Below are 12,468 nucleotides of genomic sequence, written 5' to 3'. Positions count from 1 at the left end.
TCATGTCTCTTGGTTTCATGTTTGTTGCCTTGCCTGACCCTTCTTTTGAGCTAGGTTCATATACACGTCTCCAAACTATGGGAGACCGAGCCTTCATGCTCCCTTGCCCCTCGCCTATGGAATGCTCTCCCTGACGAACCGAGAGCCACTTCATCCATGAGAACTTAAAAAATGGCCCTTAAAACCTTCTACTACAGACTGTCATTTTCATAGCCTATATTGCTGGCCCACTGTTGTTTTTATTGTATATTGCATCTATATTTATTTTCCCTGATTTAGAGTTTCTGTAATGAAAAGCGCTATACATATTTCAATGTATTCATTATATGTTCTGTATATGCCACAGTTATTGTGTTGGTGATGAATTGTGTAGCATTTGTAAGACAGAAACCCAATTGACCACCTGCACAGTGTCGACCGTGTTCCTCAGCTGTGTTTAGTACTATTTTTGTGGTTGACACTGCTGTAGTTTTCTGTCCCAGCACACTAAGTGAAACCAGAGGTCGGACAGAGAAGATGTGCCATAAACATTAACAAGTTAACAATCTGGTGTCTAGTTGATAAACTAATGTGGTTGTCTTGGAAAGTTAATGGTCATCAGTGTTAGCTATTAAACTATTTGAGTGTCAGTGGACAGACCAAACTCATTCCGTCTTGTGTGTCCGTTCTGGCAAATTTTTCCCTTTGGCAACCAGTGGCGTAAAGTACTTAAGTAAAAAATACTTTAAAGTACTACTTAAGTAGTTTTTTGGGGGTATCTGTACTTTACTATTTATATTTTTGACAACTTTTACTTTACTATATTCCTAAAGAAAATAATACATACAGCATGGTTTGTTTGTAAATTATGTTGGTGTGCCCTTGGCTATGCTTAAATAAATAAAAACAATGAAATGGTGTCGTCTGGTTTGCTTAATATAAGGTCTTTGAAATGATTTACACTTATATTTGAATACTTTAGTATATTTTAGAAATCTTTTACTTTTGATATTTAAGTATATTTAAAACCAAATACTTTTAGACTTAGTCATATAGTATTTTACTGCGTGACTGTCACTTTTACTTGAGTCATTTTCTGTTAAGGTATCTTGACTTTTACTCAAGTGTGACAATTGGGTACCTTTTCCACCACTGCAGACAACATACCCAAACATCACCGTCATAACTGTGATGACATGCAGAGTGAGCACAAGACGTTGAAAAGAGGGTAGAGGGAAATTATGCACATCCACAGATATCCCATAGAATCGACAGGTGCCGGGAAGTAATATACTTTGTAGGTTTATAGATGAATAATACTCCACATTGTTGTTGATATTATATATTATGCTATGTCTTGTAATATGTAATATTTTGCAAGTTGTCAGTCAGCCAACCTCTGGACACACATTCAGTTTGAATTTTTGCAAAGATTGGATTGAGTGTGACTGCAATGCTGAAATAGCAGCTCTAACCTGAGAATGTATGTGAGGGATAACATGCTACCTAATTACCTGCTACTCTGGCTGACGTCACGCATACCTTATTTTCTTTTATTAAAGCATCATAAAATCTGTAGGATCCAACTATTCAACCTTTATAGGGAGTTTATTTTCTAAGGACAGTGGCAAGTGATCAAATGCTTCCTCGCCAGGCCTTTCCCTGGGCTTAGCAGGGCCTGAGGAATGTGCAGGCGTGTTGGTATAAGGGTGAAAGGGACTTTTCTCTGGTGTCAACCCTCATCTAGCCTGTTGGCTCACTGTCCACTGGACTGCACGTAGGCAGGGAGGAGCTGTCTGAGATGGGGCTCTGGCACCGCTGCATCTACACTGGCATGGATGGAGGGGAAGAAAACGGTTGCGAGTTTGCACCCAGGTTGGGTTGGAATTCCCAACTCTGTTACAGAGGGATAGGTTTGTGTAGTATGTGGTGCTCATGTGGGTTAGTATGTATCCAGTATGGGTTGCTCATGGGATGGTGAGTTGATCTTCTCAATCTATGGGTTCTCCTTTGTTTGTAATAGCATAATATGTCCAGGGCACGACTAAGCCTCCTATTTGTGTATCATGGGATGATGGCATGTCAGCATGACCATCACAAGACAAACCTGGACAATCCTGTATGAAGTTGATAGGCTGAGACCAAGGAAAGTCCCTAGCTTGCTGAATGTAAGACGTAATCTAACATGTATTTAGAAGATTGTATACTATTCATATGCTTCTCTTGCTGACCAGTTGTCAATAAATCTTGAGTTGGACTCGGACTCCCGAGTGGCGCAGCGGTCTAAGGCACTGCATCTCAGTGCTAGAGGCATCACTGCAAACACCCTGGTTCAATTCCAGGCTGTATCACAACCGGCCGTGATTGGGAGTCCCAAAGGGCGGCGCACAATTGGCCCAGCATCGTCCGGGTTGGGCCGGTGTAGGCCATCATTGCAAATAAGAATTTGTTCTTAACTGACTTGCCAAGTTAAAGGTTTTTATTTTTAAAAAAAATGTTTTTAAGTGTCTCGTTTATTTTCTGTCTCATCACAACCATCAAAATGTAGAACCCTAGCAGAGGGATGCCATTTGGGTTGCCGCAAGACTCCACTCATGTCTTGGAGAGCCAGATGTGGTCGCTCACAATGAGTTTTTATGATGGATATAACTTTATTAGGAACTTTCCCCCTGACATTATGACACAGCTTTATTCTTATTGATACTACAGTGGGGCAAAAAAGTATTTAGTCAGCCACCAATTGTGCAAGTTCTCCCACTTAAAAAGATGAGAGAGGCCTGTAATTTTCATCATAGGTACACTTCAACTATGACAGACAAAATGAGAAATAAAAATCCAGAAAATCACATTGTAGGATTTTTAATGAATTGTCTGTGTTGCCCAGCAACAGCCCCAAAACCCGTGGTCCCGTGTGGCTCAGTTGGTAGAGCATGGCGCTTGCAACGCCAGGGTTGTGGGTTCAATTCCCACGGGGGGACCAGGGTTCAATTCCCACGGGGGGACCAGGATGAATATGTATGAACTTTCCAATTTGTAAGTCGCTCTGGATAAGAGCGTCTGCTAAATGACTTAAATGTAGTTCAAAACATCACTGCTCTAGAGGAGATCTGCATGGAGGAATGGGCCAAAATACCAGCAACAGTGTGTGAAAACCTTGTGAAGACTTACAGAAAACGTTTGACCTCTGTCATTGCCAACAAAGGGTATATAACAAAGTATTGTGATAAACTTTTGTTCTTGACCAAATACTTCTTTTCCACCATAATTTGCAAATAAATTCATAAAAAATCCTACAATTTGATTTTCTGGATTTTTTTCTTCTCATTTTGTCTGTCATAGTTGAAGTGTACCTATGATGAAAATTACAGGCCTCTCTCATCTTTTTAAGTGGGAGAAATTGCACAATTGGTGGCTGACTAAATACTTTTTTGCCCCACTGTATATATACTGAACAAAAATATAAACGCAACATGTAAAGTGTTGGTTTTATGAGCTGAAATATAAGTTCCCAGAAATATTCCATGCGCACAAAAAGCTTATTTCAAATTTTGTGCACAAATTTGTTTACATCCCTGTTAGTGAGCATTTCTCCTTTGCCAAGATAATCCATCCACCTGACAGGTGTGTCATATCAAGAAGCTGGTTAATCAGCATGATCATTACACAGGTGCACCTTGTGCTGTAGACAATAAAAGTTATTTCTAAAATGTGCAGTTTTGTCACAGAGCACAATGCCACAGATGTCTCAAGTTTTGAGGGAGTGTGCAATTGGCATGCTGACTACAGGAATTAATTTCTGTCTGTGAAAAAGTCCTTTTGTGGGGAAAAACTAATTCAGATTGGCTGGGCCTGGTTGCCCTGTGGGTGGGCCTGGCTCCCAAGTGGGTGGGCCTACCTATGGCCCTGCCCAGTCATGTGAAATCGATAGATTAAGGCCGAATTCATTCATTTTAATTGACTGATTTCCTTATATGAACTGGTGCTAAATAAAAAAATTGAAATTGTTGCATGTTGCGTTTATATTTTTGTTCAGTATGGTATAATCTTTGCTCGGGTTTAAATTACTTTCACTCAGCATTACCTTTTTTTGATGTGTGGTCAGTAAAGGGTTAAATGGGTAGGTGGGCTTTCCTCGGGACAGCAGACTGGGGATAATGAAGGATGATGAGAGCGTTATTCTCACATGACAGCGATTATAACCTGAGGGTTTGGTGGGCGTGGGAGAGAAAAAGAGAGAGAGGAGAGAGAGAATAACGGAGCAGAACACATGAGGAAACTTTTTAATTCGGCGCGCAGAAGCGCAAATGTGGACGTATTATCTCGCCGCCATTTACCAGGTGATTATTTGACGCTTGTGATCTACCGCGCGTCAAAGGTAAAGAAACTCTAAAACAATAATATAAATATTAATTCACACTATGTAAAAGTGATAGTGGCAAACCATTTGTCAGGGATTTTTTTTGTCGTCAGACTATCCTAATTTTAATTGCTCTGATTTTTAGAGCACATCATTGCTCATTGCATTAGGCTACCGGTAACTGTTTTTCACTTTTTGATTGATGTATTTCAGTCAGAGCACATATGGTAAATTTGTGTGTGTGTGTGTGTGTGTGTGTGTGTGTGTGTGTGTGTGTGTGTGTGTGTGTGTGTGTGTGTGTGTGTGTGTGTGTGTGTGTGTGTGTGTGTGTGTGTGTGTGTGTGTGTGTGTGTGTGTGTGTGTGTGTGTGTGTGTGTGTGTGTGTGTGCGTGCGTGCGTGCGTGCGTGCGTGCGTGCGTGCGTGCTCCAAGCAGGTTATTCATGCTGTGAAACTAATTCCTATATGACTTTAGGATCAGCTAGGCTGGTAACACATTCCGCTGTACAAGAGGAGTGCTAAAGCTCCTTTGAAACATTTCAAATCAAATTTGTCAATTTATAGCACTGGGCAGATTAGCTACAACTAAAGGTTACAGGATTTGCCTAATTTGTAACTCTGTTTCTATCAGTACAGTCTTAGATAAAAGGGCGCTATCTAGAACCTAAAAGAGTTATTCGGCTGTCCCCATAGGAGAAATGGAGAACCTTTTTTGGTTCCCGGGTGCAAGGCTTTTCACAAAGAGTTCTATGGTGGAAGCCAAAAGGGATCTCCTATGGGGACAGCCGAAGAACCCTTTTGGAACCCATTTTTTAAGAGTGTATGTTGTACTTTGGGTAACCAAATAACCTCTGCAGCAGTAAACATTGATAGAAAATGCTATACAATTATTGCATCTGATGGGTTGCTCCATCAATATTAAGCATGAAATGTTACTTTTTTCATGTGTCTGTATCCTCTGACAGGTGAGATGGCAAGCAGGTTGGGGCTCCCCCACGGCAGTGCCCTGCACAGATGCATTCTGGTCCTGACCTTCCTGCTCCTGCTGTGTGAGATTGTTGTCAGCCGCCTCTGTAACTCCCTAATCACCATGGTGGACGTCTTCCACACCCTCTTCATTCTCATGCACATGGCTCTTCCCCTTGCTCCTCCTACCCTGGGCAGAGGCCCCCCAAAACCGCCACCTGCCTCCCCTCTCTCCACCTCCATCACCTCCATCACCTCCACCCCCACTCAGTCACCTGTCAAATCTCCCCCATATGCCCTAACCACCTCCTGTGTCTCCCCCATCCCCTCCAGCTCAGCTTCCTGTCCCTCTCCTCCCCTCTCAACCCCTGTCCTCACCACCACTTCCCAGTTTCCCTCCAAACCTCTCACCCCTACAACCACCCATTGTTTCTCCCCTGACCCCTCTGAGTCCAACCAGCTAACCTCTTATCCCCATCCCACCCTGTCTATTCCAGCCAACCCTTTTTCCCGACGCCTCCCCCCTCAGGCCTCCCTGTGTGGCCTGTCCTACAGCGAAGCGAGGGTCCAGCCCCTGGGGGCTCTGATCTCAGCTCTCCTGCTGGCTGCCTTGTGTGTCTCTGTCTCTCTGGATATCCTCAGCCACACCCTGCAGCCCCACCCTATACTGCGCCCTCTTTTGGCCACGGTGATGGGGGCTGTCAGTCTGCTCTACAACCTCCTGGTGCTGGGGCTCAGCTGGGGCAGCTTGCCAGAGACCAAGACTAGAGCTGCCTGGGAGGGGGAGGAGAGCTCTGTCCTTGGTGTGAATGGAAAAGGCACAGTGCATTCTTTGCTTTTATTATTAATGTCAGTGTGGGAGGGAATTGTGTACAAGTTCTGCATTATTCTAGTAGGTTAACTAGAATATAAGCAATGAACGTCTGTTTGTTTTTCATTCCAACACACCACAGTCAAGGCCAAGGTCCAGACCAAAGACAGTACTGGAGTGGGGGGAGAGAATGACCTCAGTAACCTCACTACATCTCTGGATGGTGCCTTCCAAGATGGAACACTTGTACTCTGTAACCCTGGGACCTCCAGTGTCCTGAACCCTGACAGAGACTCTCAGCACCCAACCCAGACATCCCCACTCCATACCTTGGCCCCTCAGTGTCCCCTTTCAGACCACTGCCATGGAGCACACACACTCCCTGCAGACTCGCACACACTCCCTGCAGACTGCAGAACTTCAGAGACACCAAACAACTTCCCACATCCAGAGGCCAGTGGCTGTCATCCAACGTACCCCAACTCTGAGGTGTCTAAGTGTGTGGGACACAGAGGTGAGAAATGTTATCTTCCTGTCTTTGGCCTTCACAGTACATTTTGGTATTTGGTGGATGAGTCATTCCTATGCTTGGGGAGGATGCTGCATTTTGTGGTCTTATCTGTCCTAGTCTGGAATTTAACAACAAATCAAAAGGAGAACTAGGGTGTAGATCAGTTTTAATATTGCAGATAGATTTTGGGTTCTATCAATTTAATTGTTTGTATCATTTCTAATCCCCTTTTAGTATGGTTTTATTTAACCCCACACTCCTCCCCTGATTGGAGTATACTAACATGCAACAATACTTGTACTGCTACTTACAGCTATTTTCACTCATGTACGGTGCATGTAGTTAAATGATTATACATACTTGTATGTCCCTAATTTCCTCTTTCTGCAAATGCTGGATATTCAATCACAGCGGCCAATACACCATTAATTCTGATTTGAACTCCAACCCACTGATGTTCACAGATTAACTCATCTTTCCAAGTATATGACCATTTTGCTATTTCCTTTTGCAATACATCCCTCCGTTTTACTGTGACGTCTTACGAGGGTCCCGGACCTCCCTATTTGTAACATTTCTACCGATATTGCCCTATAAAATAAATTCTTTACTCAAGACTACAATGGTATTACCCATTGACTGATTGTGATTTTTCAGATCCCCAAACAATATTTTGGTCCATCTGAACCCTGACATTATGACATAATCATTCCTGGACCTGACTCCAAAAGCCAGCCACCGATGGACAGTGCTAGAATATGTTCTATTGATTATGTATCCTCGAGGCTGCACCGGTCAGACAATGTGTGTCAATTGTTGTTTTACATATCAGTTCATAGATCCGATGCCAAGGTATTGGGACATCAAAGACCTGTTCCCAACTGACTTTAATTTTATGGCATTGCTGTCAAACCTTTTGACTTTAGAGACATGGTCCAAAACTTTGGCTAAGTATTTTTTAGTAGTGGGCTGGAAGTATCAATGTGTAGTTCATACATGCATAATCTATGAGCAGAATGACTGTTTTACCTCAATTAGGCACAAAAACCCTAGTTTGAAAGCAACTTTTTTTCTGGAAGCTGTCCTGCACCATTCTCCCCCACCTGGGCCAGCCCCCCACTAATTTGAGTTTAACCAATGAGCTTTTGCCATATGAGTGACAGCTAGCAAGATGCACATGATGCACATGCACAGCAGCACGACAGAGAGAGCAATGACATGGCGCACATATCTGCATATTTTTGGCTCGTGAACACTACTTTCAGAACTACTGGGTACTGGGTATACAAAAGTGAAATCTCTTTAAATGAAACTGAGATGTAAAAAAAAAAAATTAACTAATAATTTTAAGCCATTTAATGGGTGGCAGACAGACTAATTATTTCAGTTTTGTCCAGTTCTTCCTGCCTTAACCCCTTTTTATCCTGTCTCCTCAGATAATCAGACAGACCCCACCACAGCCTCAGCCCTAAAGTCAGAAAGCCCCACAAGGCTCAGGGTCCAACTTCCCGCCTTTCTCCCATCCCTCATCACCCTCACCCAGGCACTGCTGGGCTCCATCCTGGCCCTCACCAACGGGCTTACCCTGCTACTCCTGGGTCCAGACTGCCTGCATGGCTCTGGGGCCTGTGGCCCCTTCATCTACCTGGACCCTGGTTTCTCCATGGTGGCTGTGGTGGTGCTGCTGGCCACCGCTCTGCCCCAGGTGTGCCGCTACGGTTGGCTGCTGCTCCAGGCCGTCCCGCCCCAGGTGTGTATGTCTGATCTGGGCCGGCGGATCGCCAGTGTGCCAGGGGTGCAGGCGGTGCACGACCTCCATGTGTGGCAGCTGACAGAGAGCTGCCTGGTGGCGTCTGTACATGTCCACTGCCACGCTGGGTTCCAGATGCACAGGTTTTTATCTGTTTTTATAGTACAAAACAATGAATGTTGATGTTGGGGAGATGGTGTTGGAAGGTCCGTAATACAGTTACCTCAGTATGCATCTATTCCCACAGGTGTGGTGATCTGATGTCTGGGGTCACCAAGGTGCTACAGAGTGTAGGTGTGAGCTGCTGCACCGTACAACCAGAGTTCCTCCTCTCCACTCCCACAGCCAACGGCAACCTGGAAAACAACAGCACCACACCCACCATCCTCCATAGGGAGATTCCCCCACTGCCCTCACACCTGACCTGCAGCCTGGCCTGTGGGAAGGGCTGTGCTGGGAAGATGTGCTGTGCTCCTCTGGAGCAAGGGTCTGCAGAGCCACTGGCACCCCCTGCTGGGGAAACTGAGGAGCCTCACGTGCTGATCATAGAGAATGCCTTTCTTTGAGGGAAGGACCTTTTCCCTAGGATGTATCTCAGTAATGAAGAGTGGGCTCCTTGCCTTCTTTCCTTCATATGAATGTGATGTGAGATGTGGAGGACTGAAGGGGAGTAAACCACTTTGGGAAATTAAGATGCAGCCTGGGGAATGAATATAATATATTATTATTATTGTCAGAATATTCTGAAAGACTTCGTCCCCATGTCATTGAGGTAATTTGAGAGTGCTAGATAGCCTAATGTAAGAATTAGGCTCTCAGGTAAAGAGTAGAAATCACAGTAGTCATCATGCTTGTGTGTGTGTTTTGGGATGGGGTGGGATAATTAACATCATTCCTATGGGTACTCAGAAAGTGCCTGTATGTTTACTGTATATAATGTATAATCTATGCATGTACTACATCATTATGCTAGTATTGTATTTCTTTGTATTTTTTTTATTTATTTCACCTTTATTTAACCAGGTAGGCAAATTGAGAACACGTTCTCATTTACAATTGCGACCTGGCCAAGATAAAGCAAAGCAGTTCGACACATACAACAACACATAGTTACACATGGAGTAAAACAAACATACAGTCAATAATACAGTGAAAATAAGTCTATATACAATATGAGCAAGTGAGGTGAGATAAGGGAGGTGAAGGCAAACAAAATATATATATAAATAAATAAATAAAATATATAAAAAGGCCATGGTGGTGAAGTAAATACAATATAGCAAGTAAAAAAAAAAAAAAACACTGGAATGGTTGGTTTGCAGTGGAAGAAGGTGCAAAGTAGAGATAGAAATAATGGGGTGCAAAGGAGCAAAATAAATAAATACAGTAGGTAAAGAGGTAGTTGTTTGGGCTAAATTATAGATGGGCTATGTACAGGTGCAGTAATCTATGAGCTGCTCTGACAGCTGGTGCTTAAAGCTAGTGAGGGAGATAAGTGTTTCCAGTTTCAGAGATTTTTGTAGTTCGTTCCAGTCATTGGCAGCAGAGAACTGTAAGGAGAGGCGGCCAAAGGAAGAATTGGTTTTGGGGGTGACCAGAGAGATATACCTGCTGGAGCGCGTGCTACGGGTGGGCGTTGCTATGGTGACCAGCGAGCTGAGATAAGGGGGGACTTTACCTAGCAGGGTCTTGTAGATGACCTGGAGCCAGTGGGTTTGGCGACGAGTGTGAAGCGAGGGCCAGCCAACGAGAGCGTACAGGTCGCAGTGGTGGGTAGTATATGGGGCTTTGGTGACAAAACGGATGGCACTGTGATAGACTGCATCCAATTTATTGAGTAGGGTTTTGGAGGCTATTTTGTAAATGACATCACCGAAGTCGAGGATTGGTAGGATGGTCAGTTTTACAAGGGTATGTTTGGCAGCATGAGTGAAGGATGCTTTGTTGCGGAATAGGAAGCCGATTCTAGATTTAACTTTGGATTGGAGATGCTTGATGTGAGTCTGGAAGGAGAGTTTACAGTCTAACCAGACACCTAGGTATTTGTAGTTGTCCACATATTCTAAGTCAGAGCCGTCCAGAGTAGTGATGCTGGACAGGCGGGCAGGTGCAGGCAGCGATCGGTTGAAGAGCATGCATTTAGTTTTACTTGTATTTAAGAGCAATTGGAGGCCACGGAAGGAGAGTTGTATGGCATTGAAGCTCGCCTGGAGGGTTGTTAACACAGTGTCAAGAGAAGGGCCAGAAGTATACAGAATAGTGTCGTCTGCGTAGAGGTGGATCAGAGACTCACCAGCAGCAAGAGCGACATCATTGATGTATACAGAGAAGAGAGTCGGTCCAAGAATTGAACCCTGTGGCACCCCCATAGAGACTGCCAGAGGTCCGGACAACAGACCCTCCGATTTGACACACTGAACTCGATCAGAGAAGTAGTTGGTGAACCAGGCGAGGCAATCATTAGAGAAACCAAGGCTGTCGAGTCTGCCGATGAGGATGTGGTGATTGACAGAGTCAAAAGCCTTGGCCAGGTCAATGAATATGGCTGCACAGTACTGTTTCCTATCGATAGCAGTTAAGATATCGTTTATGACCTTGAGCGTGGCTGAGGTGCACCCATGACCAGCTCTGAAACCAGATTGCATAGCGGAGAAGGTATGGTGGGATTCGAGATGGTCGGTAATCTGTTTGTTGACTTGGCTTTCGAAGACCTTAGAAAGGCAGGGTAGGATAGATATAGGTCTGTAGCAGTTTGGGTCTAGAGTGTCTCCCCCTTTGAAGAGGGGGATAACCGCAGCTGCTTTCCAATCTTTGGGAATCTCAGACGACACGAAAGAGAGGTTGAAAAGGCTGGTAATAGGGGTGGCAACAATTTCAGCAGATAGTTTTAGAAAGAAAGGGTCCAGATTATCTAGCCCGGCTGATTTGTAAGGGTCCAGATTTTGCAGCTCTTTCAGAACATCAGCTGCCTGTATTTGGGAGAAAGAGAAATGGGGGAGGCTTGGGCGAGTAGCAGAGGGGAGGGCAGTGCTGTTGACCGGGGTAGGGGTAGCCAGGTGGAAAGCATGGCCAGCCGTAGAAAAATGCTTATTGAAATTCTCAATTATAATGGATTTATAATGTATTAACACGGTGCCATACCAAAGACACAGTAGATTGTAAGCCAAGTCACTCACCCAATGAAGAATTTATTCAATAATGCCATTTCAAGCATATTTTCACTTCCATTATTGCGCAATGATGATATATTTTATGTCTTATCATTCACATTTTGTGTACGTTGAACGTTTAGGTGCTGTCAAACGATCACAGTAATTAATCGAGTTAATGGCATTAGTTAATCGTGATTCATCTAAATTTTAGATTTTGCTCATATTTGGCCCTAAAGAAAAATATATATAATTAAAAGACAGCGTATTGAGTTACAAGCATTGATTGTAAGGGACGGAAACACAACATTATCTCCATCAGAAAGTGTTTCTAGTATTTTCACCATAAACAACACAAGTCACGGAAGCATACAGCTAGCTATTAATGCTCCCAATGTTTAAGTAGGCCTTTAAGTATGTTTAAGTACTCCCTGTTATCAATGTTCTTGAAGTTTAACACTTGCACACACTCTCAGACATACACACGCACAGCTTTAAGTACTGTGGAAATGTAACGAGTACATTGGTTTAATAACCGAACACACCGTAATGATATATTTTCAATGTAGTCATTTTAACTACCAGCTAATCCAATAGCAAACAATGCAAGATACATGTTTCAAATCGCCCTTAGAAGTGCTGAAAGTAATATGCTACAGTAAATTACAGTAGATTACACCGTTTTCACATTAGGCAATACACTTACATTACCCAACGAAATTGACAGAAAATCTATAATTTCCGTAATACAGTATCTATCCAATGTGTAATCAAAGGTGTGATCAATGAAGACATCCTCTACAATCATTCATGCAAAAAAAAGAAAAATATATATAATACCAACATAGGTGTACTATCTGTAATCAAATGTAAGAAATTAAATGAAACAAATTAAATGAATGAAAATAAAACATAACGTTTAGCACACATTCGTTTGCATCAAGCCT

General features: G+C 43.4%; 1 protein-coding gene across 1 annotated transcript; it reads left to right on the top strand.

Annotated features, from left to right (window-relative positions):
* Nucleotides 1-5,160: 5,160 nt before the first annotated feature.
* Nucleotides 5,161-9,771, top strand: LOC129821663 (uncharacterized). The gene is made up of 4 exons (XM_055879261.1): nucleotides 5,161-6,192; nucleotides 6,226-6,625; nucleotides 8,059-8,515; nucleotides 8,620-9,771. The coding sequence occupies exons 1-4, from the start codon at nucleotides 5,278-5,280 to the stop codon at nucleotides 8,936-8,938; spliced, it is 2,091 nt and encodes a 696-aa protein (XP_055735236.1). The 5' UTR covers nucleotides 5,161-5,277; the 3' UTR covers nucleotides 8,939-9,771.
* Nucleotides 9,772-12,468: the final 2,697 nt, after the last annotated feature.

Source organism: Salvelinus fontinalis, chromosome 24 (genome assembly GCF_029448725.1).
Source record: "Salvelinus fontinalis isolate EN_2023a chromosome 24, ASM2944872v1, whole genome shotgun sequence".
Lineage (NCBI taxonomy): Eukaryota > Metazoa > Chordata > Actinopteri > Salmoniformes > Salmonidae > Salvelinus > Salvelinus fontinalis.
This window is presented reverse-complemented; position numbering and strand designations above follow the sequence as displayed.